This window comes from Camelina sativa, chromosome 19, assembly GCF_030686135.1.
Source record: "Camelina sativa cultivar CO46 ecotype springtype chromosome 19, ASM3068613v1".
NCBI classification, from domain to species: Eukaryota; Viridiplantae; Streptophyta; class Magnoliopsida; order Brassicales; family Brassicaceae; genus Camelina; species Camelina sativa.
In genome coordinates, this window is record NC_141898.1 from 6,517,821 (window position 1) to 6,529,495 (window position 11,675).

Here is an 11,675-nt window from a genome sequence, read left to right on the forward strand (position 1 = left end):
TCATGACTCAAAATATGGCAAGACAATTACAGGGTAATTATGGTACTAATTTATATAAAATATCTGATCCACCGAAATATATTCATGTCTACATTAAACAAAAAAAAGAAAAGTTAAACATCAACGTAATAGATACTAGACCCATGCCGGATAGGCTCATGTTGCATTATCCAAAGAAAGAAAACAGACAAATTTGTGTATCTATATATAGATAAGGAAACTTGGTATCCAAAACCAAATAATGAAATTAGTCTACCTTTCTAGCTGTCAATGATTGCATCTTGCTCCTATGTTTGCTGCCTTCCAAAATGGTTAATTGACCAAATGCGTGTTTCTGATAACTAAACGATAAATATCATACTATATTATCTCCACCATACTTTCGTATATATATTTTGGTTGTGAACTTGAAATGGATATATATATATATAGTTGTAAAATAAGTATGACAGCTTGTGTTGAATAAGACATTGCTTATGGAAACGGAAATGACTAGTCGATCTAAAATAAAACACTAGGCCTACTATACACAACCAAAAAATAAAACTTATATTATTAAAGTGAATGTGGAAATCAATATGATACAAAGATGATAAAAAAGCATTTTTGCCCACATTATTGCTAAACCACCATTTCTTTCTTTCTCGAGGAGTTCAGTAATTACATTAGTAAATCTTAATACAGAAGCAAAATCACACACAACTAAACAATTATTCAGAGTTTCATACAAAAACAATAAATGTGGTTTTAAAATACAACATAGATGCTTAAGACTAAATTATGTCAGCGGCGAATAGATTCTCTGACAGTTCCAGGAGACGATTCTCATGGTGGCATTGGAGATATTGGCCCTCGCACCTCCGTCCAATGTCGTACCATTGCAAAAACCTGCAAACTCCACATTTTCCTTCTTACGGATCTGACTCAAGACCATAAGATCTTATGCTTCTTCACACCGTTGATAGTAGTGCTCCATCTCTTCTCGGTTCCTCTTTGTGGAGACGTTGCCACTGTTGACTTCAAGGGTGAAAACATGGGACAGTTGCATCGTTGCCATTTGATCCTTTCCCTTTGCAAACTTAGTGAATATGTAGCAAAGTCTCTTTGCCATTAACTATATGTTCTCGAAAGCACTTGGGATAGAAGAGTCATCTGACTTAGTGATGATAAATTCTCGGTTTGCCTATGATAGCCCCACTAATGGTATCTCACCATCCGGCGAAATGGTTTGCAGTGTGTTGGTGTTAGAGTCTTGGCCATCAATGTTCTGGTTGTCAGGGTGATCATAGTCATCCGGATCATAGCCATTATTGCCACCATTCTCATCATCACTTGGTTGATCTTCAAAGGATTGAGGGCATTCTTTGGCATCATGCTGCAAAGATCCACATTTGGAGCAAAAGTTGTGGAGGCGTTCATACTTGAATTTCATAATGGTGTTTTCATCACCCCCAACCTGAAAGTTCCTCTGAAAGCGAAGAGGCATCTATTTTCCAATTAACACAGTTCCTCACATACTCAACTAAATTCGCATTTTCATCGAAATCAACATTTGCAACATGATTAATTTGGTTGCCAATGTAATTGACCATGGTTGTGTTGAGAAACTGGATCGAGATTCCCCTTACTTGAACCCAGAATGGAATAATCTTCATATCCGCATCAGAGATGTTGGGGTACCAACGGTGGACAGCAAGCATCCAAACATTGAAAGCCCAAGGGGCCTAAGCGGGGTACGAGATTGAGTGCCTCCTCAGTCTTGAAGATGAAGAGGGTTTTGCCATTTCCCAGAATCCTTCCACGACAAGCATCAGCAAAACCCCAAATCCTTGGCATCTGACCAACAACTGCCCGAAGGTTTTGTTTCTTCGGGTTCACAACAGATACAATTAACGAGTAATGATTCTCGTTGATTGCTCTGCCACACAATTCAGGCGGTAATGCAATTGGGGAATCAATAATCCCTAAGTCGAGATTATGGAGGGACTTGCGAATGTAATCACTCATTTTGGGACACAATTGAAGTGTTTATGAAAGAAAGACATGAATGTTTGATAGAGAATTGGAGACCAAGAACCGAATTCCGACATATATATATATATACATAGGTTTGGCCATGGTGGTTTTCGACGACTGTTATCCTCCGATAAATTCGGGGAAAGGAAACTTCCAACAAGTAATCACCGCAGAATACAACCGTCAAAACCAAAACTGAAAACGCTATGTTTTGTCGGAAATCACACCAGAAGAAAGAAAGAAAATGAAAAAGAATACAATGGTTAAGAAACCGGTAATCGCCTTCACAATCGCCCTTTGAGAGTAAATGTGCCATTAAACGTATAACTGTCAATTGGGATCTCGGCCCATGGTCGAGACCAGTCCAAACTATTACGGGCGGGCTATAGACATGCCCAATAATTAAATGGTCCCGTTGGTCCAAAGACCAAATTTGATCCATGACCAAATGGGCAAAACCATATGGACATTAGGCATGCCCAATTCTCTAAAAATCTAGGGTTATGTAATTTGGGGAAAAATTAGATTTTACAATTGATCATCAAAGTCTTCTTCCTTCTTCTTCTACAATCGTATTTACAGATCAAATTCTGATAATTCCACATCAGATGAGAGGATTCAACCATCGTTCATCATAGATACTCTCTTCTTCTTCTCTCGTGTTCGTCTTGCAAACGCAGAAGAAGTGAAAGCAAAACACATACAAACGCAGTCACCTTCTCTGTCGCCTCTTCCTCTGTCAATCTTCATAGGTACGAACTTGATTTGAGCTTATGAATCTAGTGGTTTTCTTAGTAAATGAGTTTATGCATAGAGAGACAATAGCTTTGTGAAAGATCTTGAATCTGATACTTGTTTGAGTTATTAGTTATATCTGCTTTTGCTGATAGTAGCTTGGCTTATGAATTCAGGTGTTTGAAGCTGGGATTGTTTGAAGCTGAGCATCATTACTACGGGAAACATTAGACTTTACTTTGGTATCAGCACTCTTGCTCTGGTAATCAATCTCTCTCTGTTTTCTAAGAGTTCACCATCGAGTCTCTTGTCAGGATCTTGTTAGCCGCCAAGATCTTCTAATACCTTATGTATTCTACTCTATTCTAATATGATTTTATGGTATGGTTGTTGTAGGTTATAGCCGCCAATGAGAAATTTTCAGATCATGTGATTAATGCTACTACAAACTACAATGGTGAGCCTTTTACTTCTCTGTAGTTCTTTGCTATTCTTCTCGAGACTCTTGTGTTAGCGTAATTGTGTAATCTATAACATGATCTTGTTTTCGCAGGTCAGGATAATGGATTTGGATACTCAAAACTTGATTGATCAATACAACTTGGCTGATGAAGAACGCTTTGCTGATGAAGACAAATTTGCTGATAAAGATATGCCGCCAGCAACTCTTGGTGAGATTGAGACCGTACCTCAGGAAGCTGCTTCTTCTAGGACTGAACAAGGTACAAGTAGTTCAAACCATTCTAGTAGACGTCATGCTAAATGTTGGAAGAACTTTACACTAGGAAAGAAATATGTTGATGGACCTAAGGCTGGTAAACATGATGTTACATGCAAATATTGTAAGAGAAATTATTGTTTGAATTTGAGTCGAAATGGTACTAACACCATGAATCGCCATATGCGATCTTGTTCAAAGACTCCTGGGAGTACACCTAGCATTAATAAGAAGCTGGATATGATGGTATTTAGAGAAAATATTGCAATGGCTTTAATTCAGCATAATCTTCCATATTCGTTTGTTGAATATGAAAAGGTTAGGGAGGCTTTTACTTATGCTAATCCTTCTATAGAGTTTTGGAGTAGAAATACCGCAGCATCAGATTGTTTCAGGATTTTTGAGATGGAGAAAAGTAAGCTTAAGACAGTTATAAGTAGAGTTGTAGGTAGAATTTGTTTGACAACTGATCTTTGGAGAGCTTTAACCATTGAAGGTTATATTTGCTTAACAGCTCACTATGTTGATGTGGATTGGGTTTTGAAAACAAAGATCATATCCTTTAGTGCTTTCCCCCCTCCACATACGGGTGTAGCTATAGCAATGAAGATAAGTGAGTTGTTGAAAGATTGGGGAATAGAGAAGAAAGTTTTTACTATAACAGTAGATAACGCTTCTGCAAATGATAGCATGCAAGGTATTTTGAAGAGAAAACTACAAAAAGATTTGGTTTGCAATGGGGAATTTTTTTCATGTGAGGTGTTCAGCGCACATACTAAATTTGATTGTGCAAGATGGTTTGGATGTGATTAGTGGAGCTTTGGATAAGATTAGGGATAGTGTCAAGTATGTGCAGGGATCTCAGACTAGAGAAAATTTGTTTCAAAACTGTATGGAAACAGTTGGAATTCAAGCTGAAGCAGGTCTGATTTCAGATGTTGCAACTCGTTGGAACTCCACTCATTTGATGCTCTCTAGAGCAATACAGTTTAAAGATGCCTTATGCAATCTTGTAGAGGTTGATAAGAGTTATAAGAGTTTGCCATCAGATTTGGAATGGGAGAGAGCAGAATTGATATGTGAACTTTTACAACCGTTTGCTGAGCTTACAAAGATGATTTCTGGTTCATCATATCCGACAGCTAACTTGTATTTCATGCAAGTGTGGGCTATTAAATGTTGGCTGAGAGATCATGATGATTCTAGTGATCCAGTTATTTGTGATATGGTTGAGAATATGAATGAGAAATATGAGAAATATTAGGAAGAATTCAGTGACATACTTGCAATTGCAGCAGTTTTTGATCCAAGATTGAAATTTGCATTTCTAGAATTTTGTTACAATATCTTGGATCTGTCTACCACCAAGTCAAAGTTGACTCATGTGCGTAAAAAAATGGATCAACTCTTTGGAGCTTATAAGAAAGACACAAGCAATGTTGCATCCACTTCACAAGTTTCAAGAAGGAACATTCCATTTGGATATGATGTAAGTCTATCTTTTGTCTCTCATTGTTGATTTTTTGGTTTGAATGTAAAACTGTGACTTACTTTGAGCTTGTTGTTGATTCTTATGTCAGGGATTTTATACTTACTTTTCACAAAAGAATGGAGGTAATAGAAAATCTCCTCTAGATACTTATCTAGAGGAGTCAGGGTTAGATATGGTTCAGTTTAAAAATTTGAATATGCTCTCATATTGGAAAGACAATTCAGGTCGTTTTAAGGAGTTAGCCTTAATGGCTTGTGATGTTCTTAGTATACCTCTTACAACTGTGGTTTCTGAATCCGCCTTTAGCATAGGGAGTCGAGTACTTAACAAATATAGGAGTTGCTTATTACCCTCCAATGTGCAAGCTCTCATTTGTGCAAGGAATTGGGTTCGAGGTTTTGAAGAACTTGGTGATGAGTTTGAGTTTGTTGAGGAAGAAGGGACTATTGTGGCAGTGTAATGTTGAATATCACTCTCCAAGTACTTGTTTCTATCCTCATTCATTCTCTAAAGTTGTTCATCGAATTGTGTTCCTGTTGTTGAAATCATTGTGAATTGTTGTTATGTTTGTGGTTGAATGTAGAAAGAAGTAGCTCAGAGATGTGATTTAAGAAACGGTTTCTTGTCATCAAAGCTCAGAGTCACGAGCTGAGAAAGAAGCTGTTTTGGTTGTAACGTTAGCTTCTTTTCAATACTCGTTTGGATATGACTAAAGTGTTTGGCAAATTGTTTTATAAGAGAAAACAACAAAAATAAAGCTCAGAGTTTATAGTAAAAACAACAAAAATAAAAAACATTGTCCAATGGGTATGTCCAAATGGACATGGGCATATTTTGGACCATTGTCCAAATGGACTACTGTCCATTATAGCCCGTCCAAATATAGTTCATATATAGAAACGCCCATATGGACACTCCCAATTGACAGTTCTAATTAAACGGAAGAGTCTTATCAACTTGTTGAGCATGTGTATATATTTATTTATGTTTGGAGTTGTACCGTGAATTCTCTTATAGCATATTATCTGGTACCGTGAATTAAAAATGTTTCGTTTCAAAAAAATAGTTTACACTAACATTTATAACTAACAGCATTTTTTAAATTTGTTACTATTTTTTTTACTACATGTAAGCATATAATTTATTTAATAAGTTAAATTGGCTCTATAATTTTTGGGGAGAAGTTAACTTCTCTATAATTTATTGGACTCTAAAATCTTTGAAATAAATTTAAATTATAAATTAATTCATGTTATAAGCATGTTTAAAAGTTTGTGTGAGAGAATTGAGTAATTGACTGTTTTCCCTTGTCTGTTATCGATCATAAGTATACGCTAAACCCTTAAGCCATTAGCAATAATATACATATAGACAACAAGTACAAAAAGTCAAAAGTCTTCCAAGTTTACTTTGGTGCAGTAGCTGCATCACCTGGATGGATACAAGTAGGCCTAGATACAAGTTCGATTCCTAGTACATCGCTATATTTTATTCTCTTTTTCGTTTTAAGCATTTCGGATTGGGCCTGGAGAAAATTATTTTGGCTATTATAAATGTATAAGTTTTTTTTTCTTCTTTTTTTTTCTGCATAAATGTATAAGTTATACAGTATATAACAAACATAATCATAGTTATACAGTAGATTTAACTATTTAATTAGGCACATAAAAATTATTTTGAAAACTAAGTTAATAGGTTTTCTGTTTAAAGTATATATTTTTTATTATTATTAAATTAATTTTAGTGAGGCTATTTTAGAATTTTATATACTAAAAGTAAATTTTTAATTAGAGGAAAAAATGATAGGGCATTTTTCAAAACTGTAAAAAAAGCAGGGTATTATTGAATTTGTGTTCATTTCGTTGAACTCGTTAATTGTTCGCTCCGGCAAGGTAACCGGCTTCAATCCGACCAACACCAGCTTCTTATGTGTGTGTTTGGGTCGGCTTTTGTTTCCGTCATCGACCGTTTTCTTTAACGGTGATGGACGGCTCTGCTTCCGGTGGTTAATTCTGTTTTAAGTTTTTTTGTTTTTTTTGTTGTTGTGTTTCTTTTTGGGATGAATACTCTCTGCAATTCTTGAGTTGCAGTTCCTTGGGTTTAATAGTTTAGGGTGTAGATCTACTTTCTTGAAGATTGAATTTTTATTATTGAAGAAGAAGATTAAGAATTTTGCTATAGGTGGAGTCATATTCTCAGCAATTAGAACTCGCCTTTTCCTGTGGGTGTTGATCGAGAATCCCTTGTTGTTTGCCGACGATTTCAGCCGGATTTGAAGTTTTCCGGCGACTGCCTGCTGTCGGCGACCGGAGACTTCAGCCTCTTCGACTTAGCACGTGTCATCTTCCTTGTGCCGCGTGTCTGGTGATTCACGATACACTTCAATCTTCATGGAAGGGTTTACAATCTGGGCTTGGGCTTTTAATGTTTGGTTTTTGACTTTATTAGGCTTTTTATTTTTTTTAGTTTGCTTGTAGGGCTTTGGCCTTGTCTGTAACTTTGGCTTGTTAATTTTGGCTTTATAACATAAATAAAAACAGTTGTGAAAAAAAAAAAAATGAAGTGATATAAAAAAATTAAAACACTATATTTATTATTCAGAAACCATGATTTGAAAAAAAACTGTATTACAAAATAATATTAAAAACATAATTAAAAATAAGAATACATCATCCTCCTAACAAAACATAATTAAGAAAAAAATAACTTATCCTAAAATGAAAAGAAGGACACACAAGTTCTACGTTGGAGGTTACTCTGTTCAGGAGCCCAAGCTCGAGCTATTGTATTTGGAAATCCAAGAAGTATTGTAAAATTTCAATAGAACAACAAGAGATTTGTTATGTTTTTGGTTATAATTAAGTTCAATTTTTTGATAGAAACTCACATTCACAGTAAAGTTCCCACGAGTCAAATGCCGTAGACCAGGCACACCCTCGAGCAGAGAAACAATAGGAGTAAAAAGTCATGTTAATAATGTTTGGAACTGCTGGTACTGTCTCAGCCTATCATGCATAGCTTTTCTCTAGATCTCGCCTCCTCTTAGCCTAAATTTTACTGTGGTACTGGTATCCTACAGGAGAGAGCTTTTCAGCTAAAATCTTCGATTACCAGAGTAATCTCGCTGTGGCCTGTGACGTTGTCTTTGTATTTTAGGGGGCCGGTAATAGATTGACTCTCTGCTTCATGAAAGCTGTGCTCCATCATGTCATTCACGTAGTTTTTGATTTCATATACTGGTAAAGGAGAAGACTGATGTTGTCTAATGTAAACTACGTCTCTTCCACCAATGGTCACCGGCCGTAGTTTCAATATGTGTGCCGTAATTTTCAATAAAGTTGTACCAAATGAGTAAACAAATGGGGAAACCACATAAGAATTATGAAATGCCATCAAGAATCACATCAAGTGTAGCTTTCACGAATTTAAAACTGTAGAAAGAGGAAAAGTTATCCGAATAATCTTTTATTGATACAACACTCAGCAAAGTTTGCTCTTCACCATAACTTTTAATGTCTTTTCTTTCATTTGGCCACAGAAACTATGTGTTCGGTCAAGATAACAAGAGGAATCTTACGGACTCTAAATTAGTTCTTAAAACATTCCACTGGTGTGAACATTAAGAAATTATAAACATCTAGACCAAAGAGACCAGAACATGCAGAACAGCAGAAAACATTGCGTATTAAAAGAGAGGAATATACCTAGCTAAGGAAGCGGGATCCCATGAGGAAGGAACAGCGTGTCTGATCTCGTTGCACAAAACCAATGTAAGCTTTGCTAATTTGACTTCATAAAGCAGAATAAAATATCCAACCAGTGCAAGAGATTTTGTGGATGTTGCATTGACTTGCCAAGAACCCGTGTAGTTGAACATCGCGTTTAAAGCATCGTAGTGGTATGTTCCCTTTTACACCTGCTCTCTCGTTTCAATATTTTGCCATCTGCCAAAAAAAAGGGTATATCTAATGAATAGCCAGAAGCAAGACAATATTTTTTCTACTGAGACACCTAAAGTTCAATACTCATTTTGACCCCCACAGACCAATCTTTACGAGAAAGCCAAATAAACCAAGAACTCGATATGGCTACTAACATTGAATTAGACCTACGTATAATATTTATGAGATTTGATTTGATTGGCTTTACTAATATTGACACTAATTCATTTGGTACATTAGAAAGTGATGATATTGCAGCCATAAGAACTGGCAAAAAATGTCAATAGATACATTCTATAATTATAATCATAAGAAATCACCATTATACCTTTGTGCAATAATACTTTCTAAATGTTCAAAGAGAAACATGAATCAATATGTATGGTCTACTCAAACCAAACAACTGCATACCTTCTACAATTGCATAAAGAAACCGACTTAGAAGCTCCTGCAGTTAAGAAGACAAACTCAGCCTGACTTCTCACAGAGATAAATTCGTGATCTTGTTGTTGTTCAGAAGCCCTCTTGTCCAACTTCTTGATAGCAAACAACTGTAAAAGACAACATTAAGGATAAAAGATTCAGAACCAAAGCAAAGTTTTGTTCTGTGAGTTTTTAAGCTTTCACCTCAAATCTACTATGATCAATAGAAACCCTTAAGAGGATAGAACAATAGAAGTAAGGGATACGAAATCAATCGCCCAACTTACTCAATCGCCGAGGAGTATGATATCCCGCTACAGTTGTTTCTACTGTTCTATGATAACGTAAACACACTTGTATTAGAAACGAATACGCTTTTATTAGAAATGATGATAAGAATCAATGTTCGTATAAACAAAGACTCTGTTCCCAACTTACAAGAGTATAGAAACAAGAAACAACTCCAATAAGAAGAGCTAACACCGATTACAAAGGATCCAGAAAAGAGAGAGGGAGATTACAAAGCTTTTATTTTAGATAAAGTTCGTAATAGCGAAGACGACTGCAACGGCTTCTCCTTATAAAGAAAACTTTGGACTCTTGTGCTCAAGCTCATATGTGACATCTCATGTGTGACAGCTCACTAACAACCACGTCAATGATCCGTTAGCCACAAAACAGTCCTCCCACAAGCTTCTAACACGTGTCCTTCTTTATTCTTAATTCAAATAACTCGATATCAGAAACCCTGTAACAGAGCTCCCCTGTTTGGAAAACCTTGTCCTCAAGGTTCAAAGGCAGGAAGGCGACGCTGCAGATCAAACAAGTATTCCCAAGTGGCCTCCTCAACGCCCTCATTCGCCCTCATCTTTGGTATATATGAATATCAAATAATCCAAAGATGAAAATATAAATTAAATAAAACAATCTAAAACTACTACAATAAATTTTAAAATACAGTAATAAAAAAGGAAGATACATATATTAATCTTCTATTTTTTTTAGGTCAACATATTAATCTTATCTATTCCGTAATGAAAAAGTAAAAAGTAAGAGTATATTTTGATTTTAAAAAATAATGAAAATTTGTTTTCCCATTAAAAAAAGTTTGACCAATAGATTAAAGTTAAAAGTGATATTTTTGAATAAATTATTTTGTTAGATGACTAATATGAGATGATCTATGTTTATATAGAAGTGAGTATTTACATTTTTTATAATTAATAATTTTTTGTATATTTTTCTTAATCTCTTTTCTATTTTATGATAAAATTCAATGAGCTAATTGTTTTTAAAAAAAATTATTGCTTCCCACTTTCTTGTAGGGCGTACTATCGTTCGACGATAAGAACGCTTTATGTTTAGTTAATCTTGCTTTTGTAATAATAATTAAAAGAAATAATAATAACACCCTGAGATTATGTAGTATGCATTATAAAATTGAGAAACTAAACAAAATTCAAAGAAATGTCGACGAAAACACGTGATAATATCTAGGAATCTTTTTATATAATTGCTTCAAGTACACAACAAACAAATCGCCTTCGAGACTTGTTCGAGAATAATGATGTGTCAAACAAAAAGTTAATAAAAAAAATTTACTAAGAAAAAGAAAGCTAGTCGAAATTATTTTGTTTGGTAAAAAATATGTCATCATCTATTTGCTTATATAGTGGGGTGTATTTACAATCATTTTCCTTTTAGGATTAACAAAGTTTTTTTTAATATAATAAGATTACAATTATCTTATGTATTGTTTTACCAAGCTTGAAAACTGTGATTTCTGATCATTAAAATTGACACGTGTTAGGATCTGATGAGTTACTAACTTTGATATGTGATTTATGATCGTTAAAATTGACACGTGTCACGATCTAATGAGTTACTAACTTTGATATTTAATTGTTAAAATTGATAAGTGTCACGATCTTGTGAGTTTTTGACTTTGATCTCTGATCGTTAAAAATAACACGTGTCACGATCTGGTGAGTTACTAACTTTGAGAACCAAGCTTTATATAATAAGATTGCAAAAAAGACATGTAAGCAACAATTGTGCTGATCTGTATTAATTGTTTTAATTTGATAGACTGTTGATTTTTTCTGAGGTGTCAACACTTGCTTCAATACAGAAGCTGAGGTGTCAAGCTCTGGAGAGAAACACTACATCTTTTATTGTATTGATTATACAATATATACTATTCATCAAAAGATCTTCGAAATCGAAAAAAAACTTAGAAATAATCATAGGAGATTTGCTACAATAACCTACAATTTATTAGAAACAACTAAAATAACCTATCAAGATTTTCAAATATTTGTATAGCACATTTTTACTATATTACCCTTGC

The 11,675-nt window shown here is 34.8% G+C and overlaps 2 protein-coding genes and 1 long non-coding RNA gene across 3 annotated transcripts; 1 reads left to right on the top strand and 2 right to left on the bottom strand.

Moving 5' to 3' along the window:
* Window positions 1–1,183: 1,183 nt before the first annotated feature.
* LOC147920253 (uncharacterized) lies at window positions 1,184–2,007 on the bottom strand. Its single transcript, XM_087500978.1, has 2 exons — window positions 1,681–2,007; window positions 1,184–1,486 (listed from the first exon to the last, which is right to left on the bottom strand). Exons 1-2 carry the CDS (start codon window positions 2,005–2,007, stop codon window positions 1,184–1,186), a joined length of 630 nt encoding a protein of 209 aa, XP_087357104.1.
* A 436-nt stretch (window positions 2,008–2,443) lies between these two features.
* Window positions 2,444–5,421, top strand: LOC147920254 (zinc finger BED domain-containing protein DAYSLEEPER-like). The gene is made up of 4 exons (XM_087500980.1): window positions 2,444–2,489; window positions 4,405–4,645; window positions 4,835–4,958; window positions 5,050–5,421. The coding sequence occupies exons 1-4, from the start codon at window positions 2,465–2,467 to the stop codon at window positions 5,419–5,421; spliced, it is 762 nt and encodes a 253-aa protein (XP_087357106.1). The 5' UTR covers window positions 2,444–2,464.
* A 2,989-nt stretch (window positions 5,422–8,410) lies between these two features.
* On the bottom strand, window positions 8,411–10,172 carry LOC104767502 (uncharacterized). The gene is made up of 4 exons (XR_002036727.2): window positions 9,764–10,172; window positions 9,613–9,659; window positions 9,314–9,453; window positions 8,411–8,905 (listed from the first exon to the last, which is right to left on the bottom strand). It is a non-coding gene; the product is annotated as an uncharacterized LOC104767502 (long non-coding RNA).
* Between the last annotated feature and the right edge of the window lie 1,503 nt (window positions 10,173–11,675).

Bases quoted from the DNA above. Each gene is read 5' to 3' on its own strand.
- LOC147920253 (XM_087500978.1), bottom strand. From the start codon at position 2,007: ATGAGTGATTACATTCGCAAGTCCCTCCATAATCTCGACTTAGGGATT. The intron at 1,487-1,680 runs GTACCCCAACAT...ATTGGAAAATAG, and splicing joins ATGCTTGCTGTCCACCGTTG to ATGCCTCTTCGCTTTCAGAG.
- LOC147920254 (XM_087500980.1), top strand. From the start codon at position 2,465: ATGGGCAAAACCATATGGACATTAG. The intron at 2,490-4,404 runs GCATGCCCAATT...GTCTGATTTCAG, and splicing joins CAAAACCATATGGACATTAG to ATGTTGCAACTCGTTGGAAC. The intron at 4,959-5,049 runs GTAAGTCTATCT...TTCTTATGTCAG, and splicing joins ACATTCCATTTGGATATGAT to GGATTTTATACTTACTTTTC.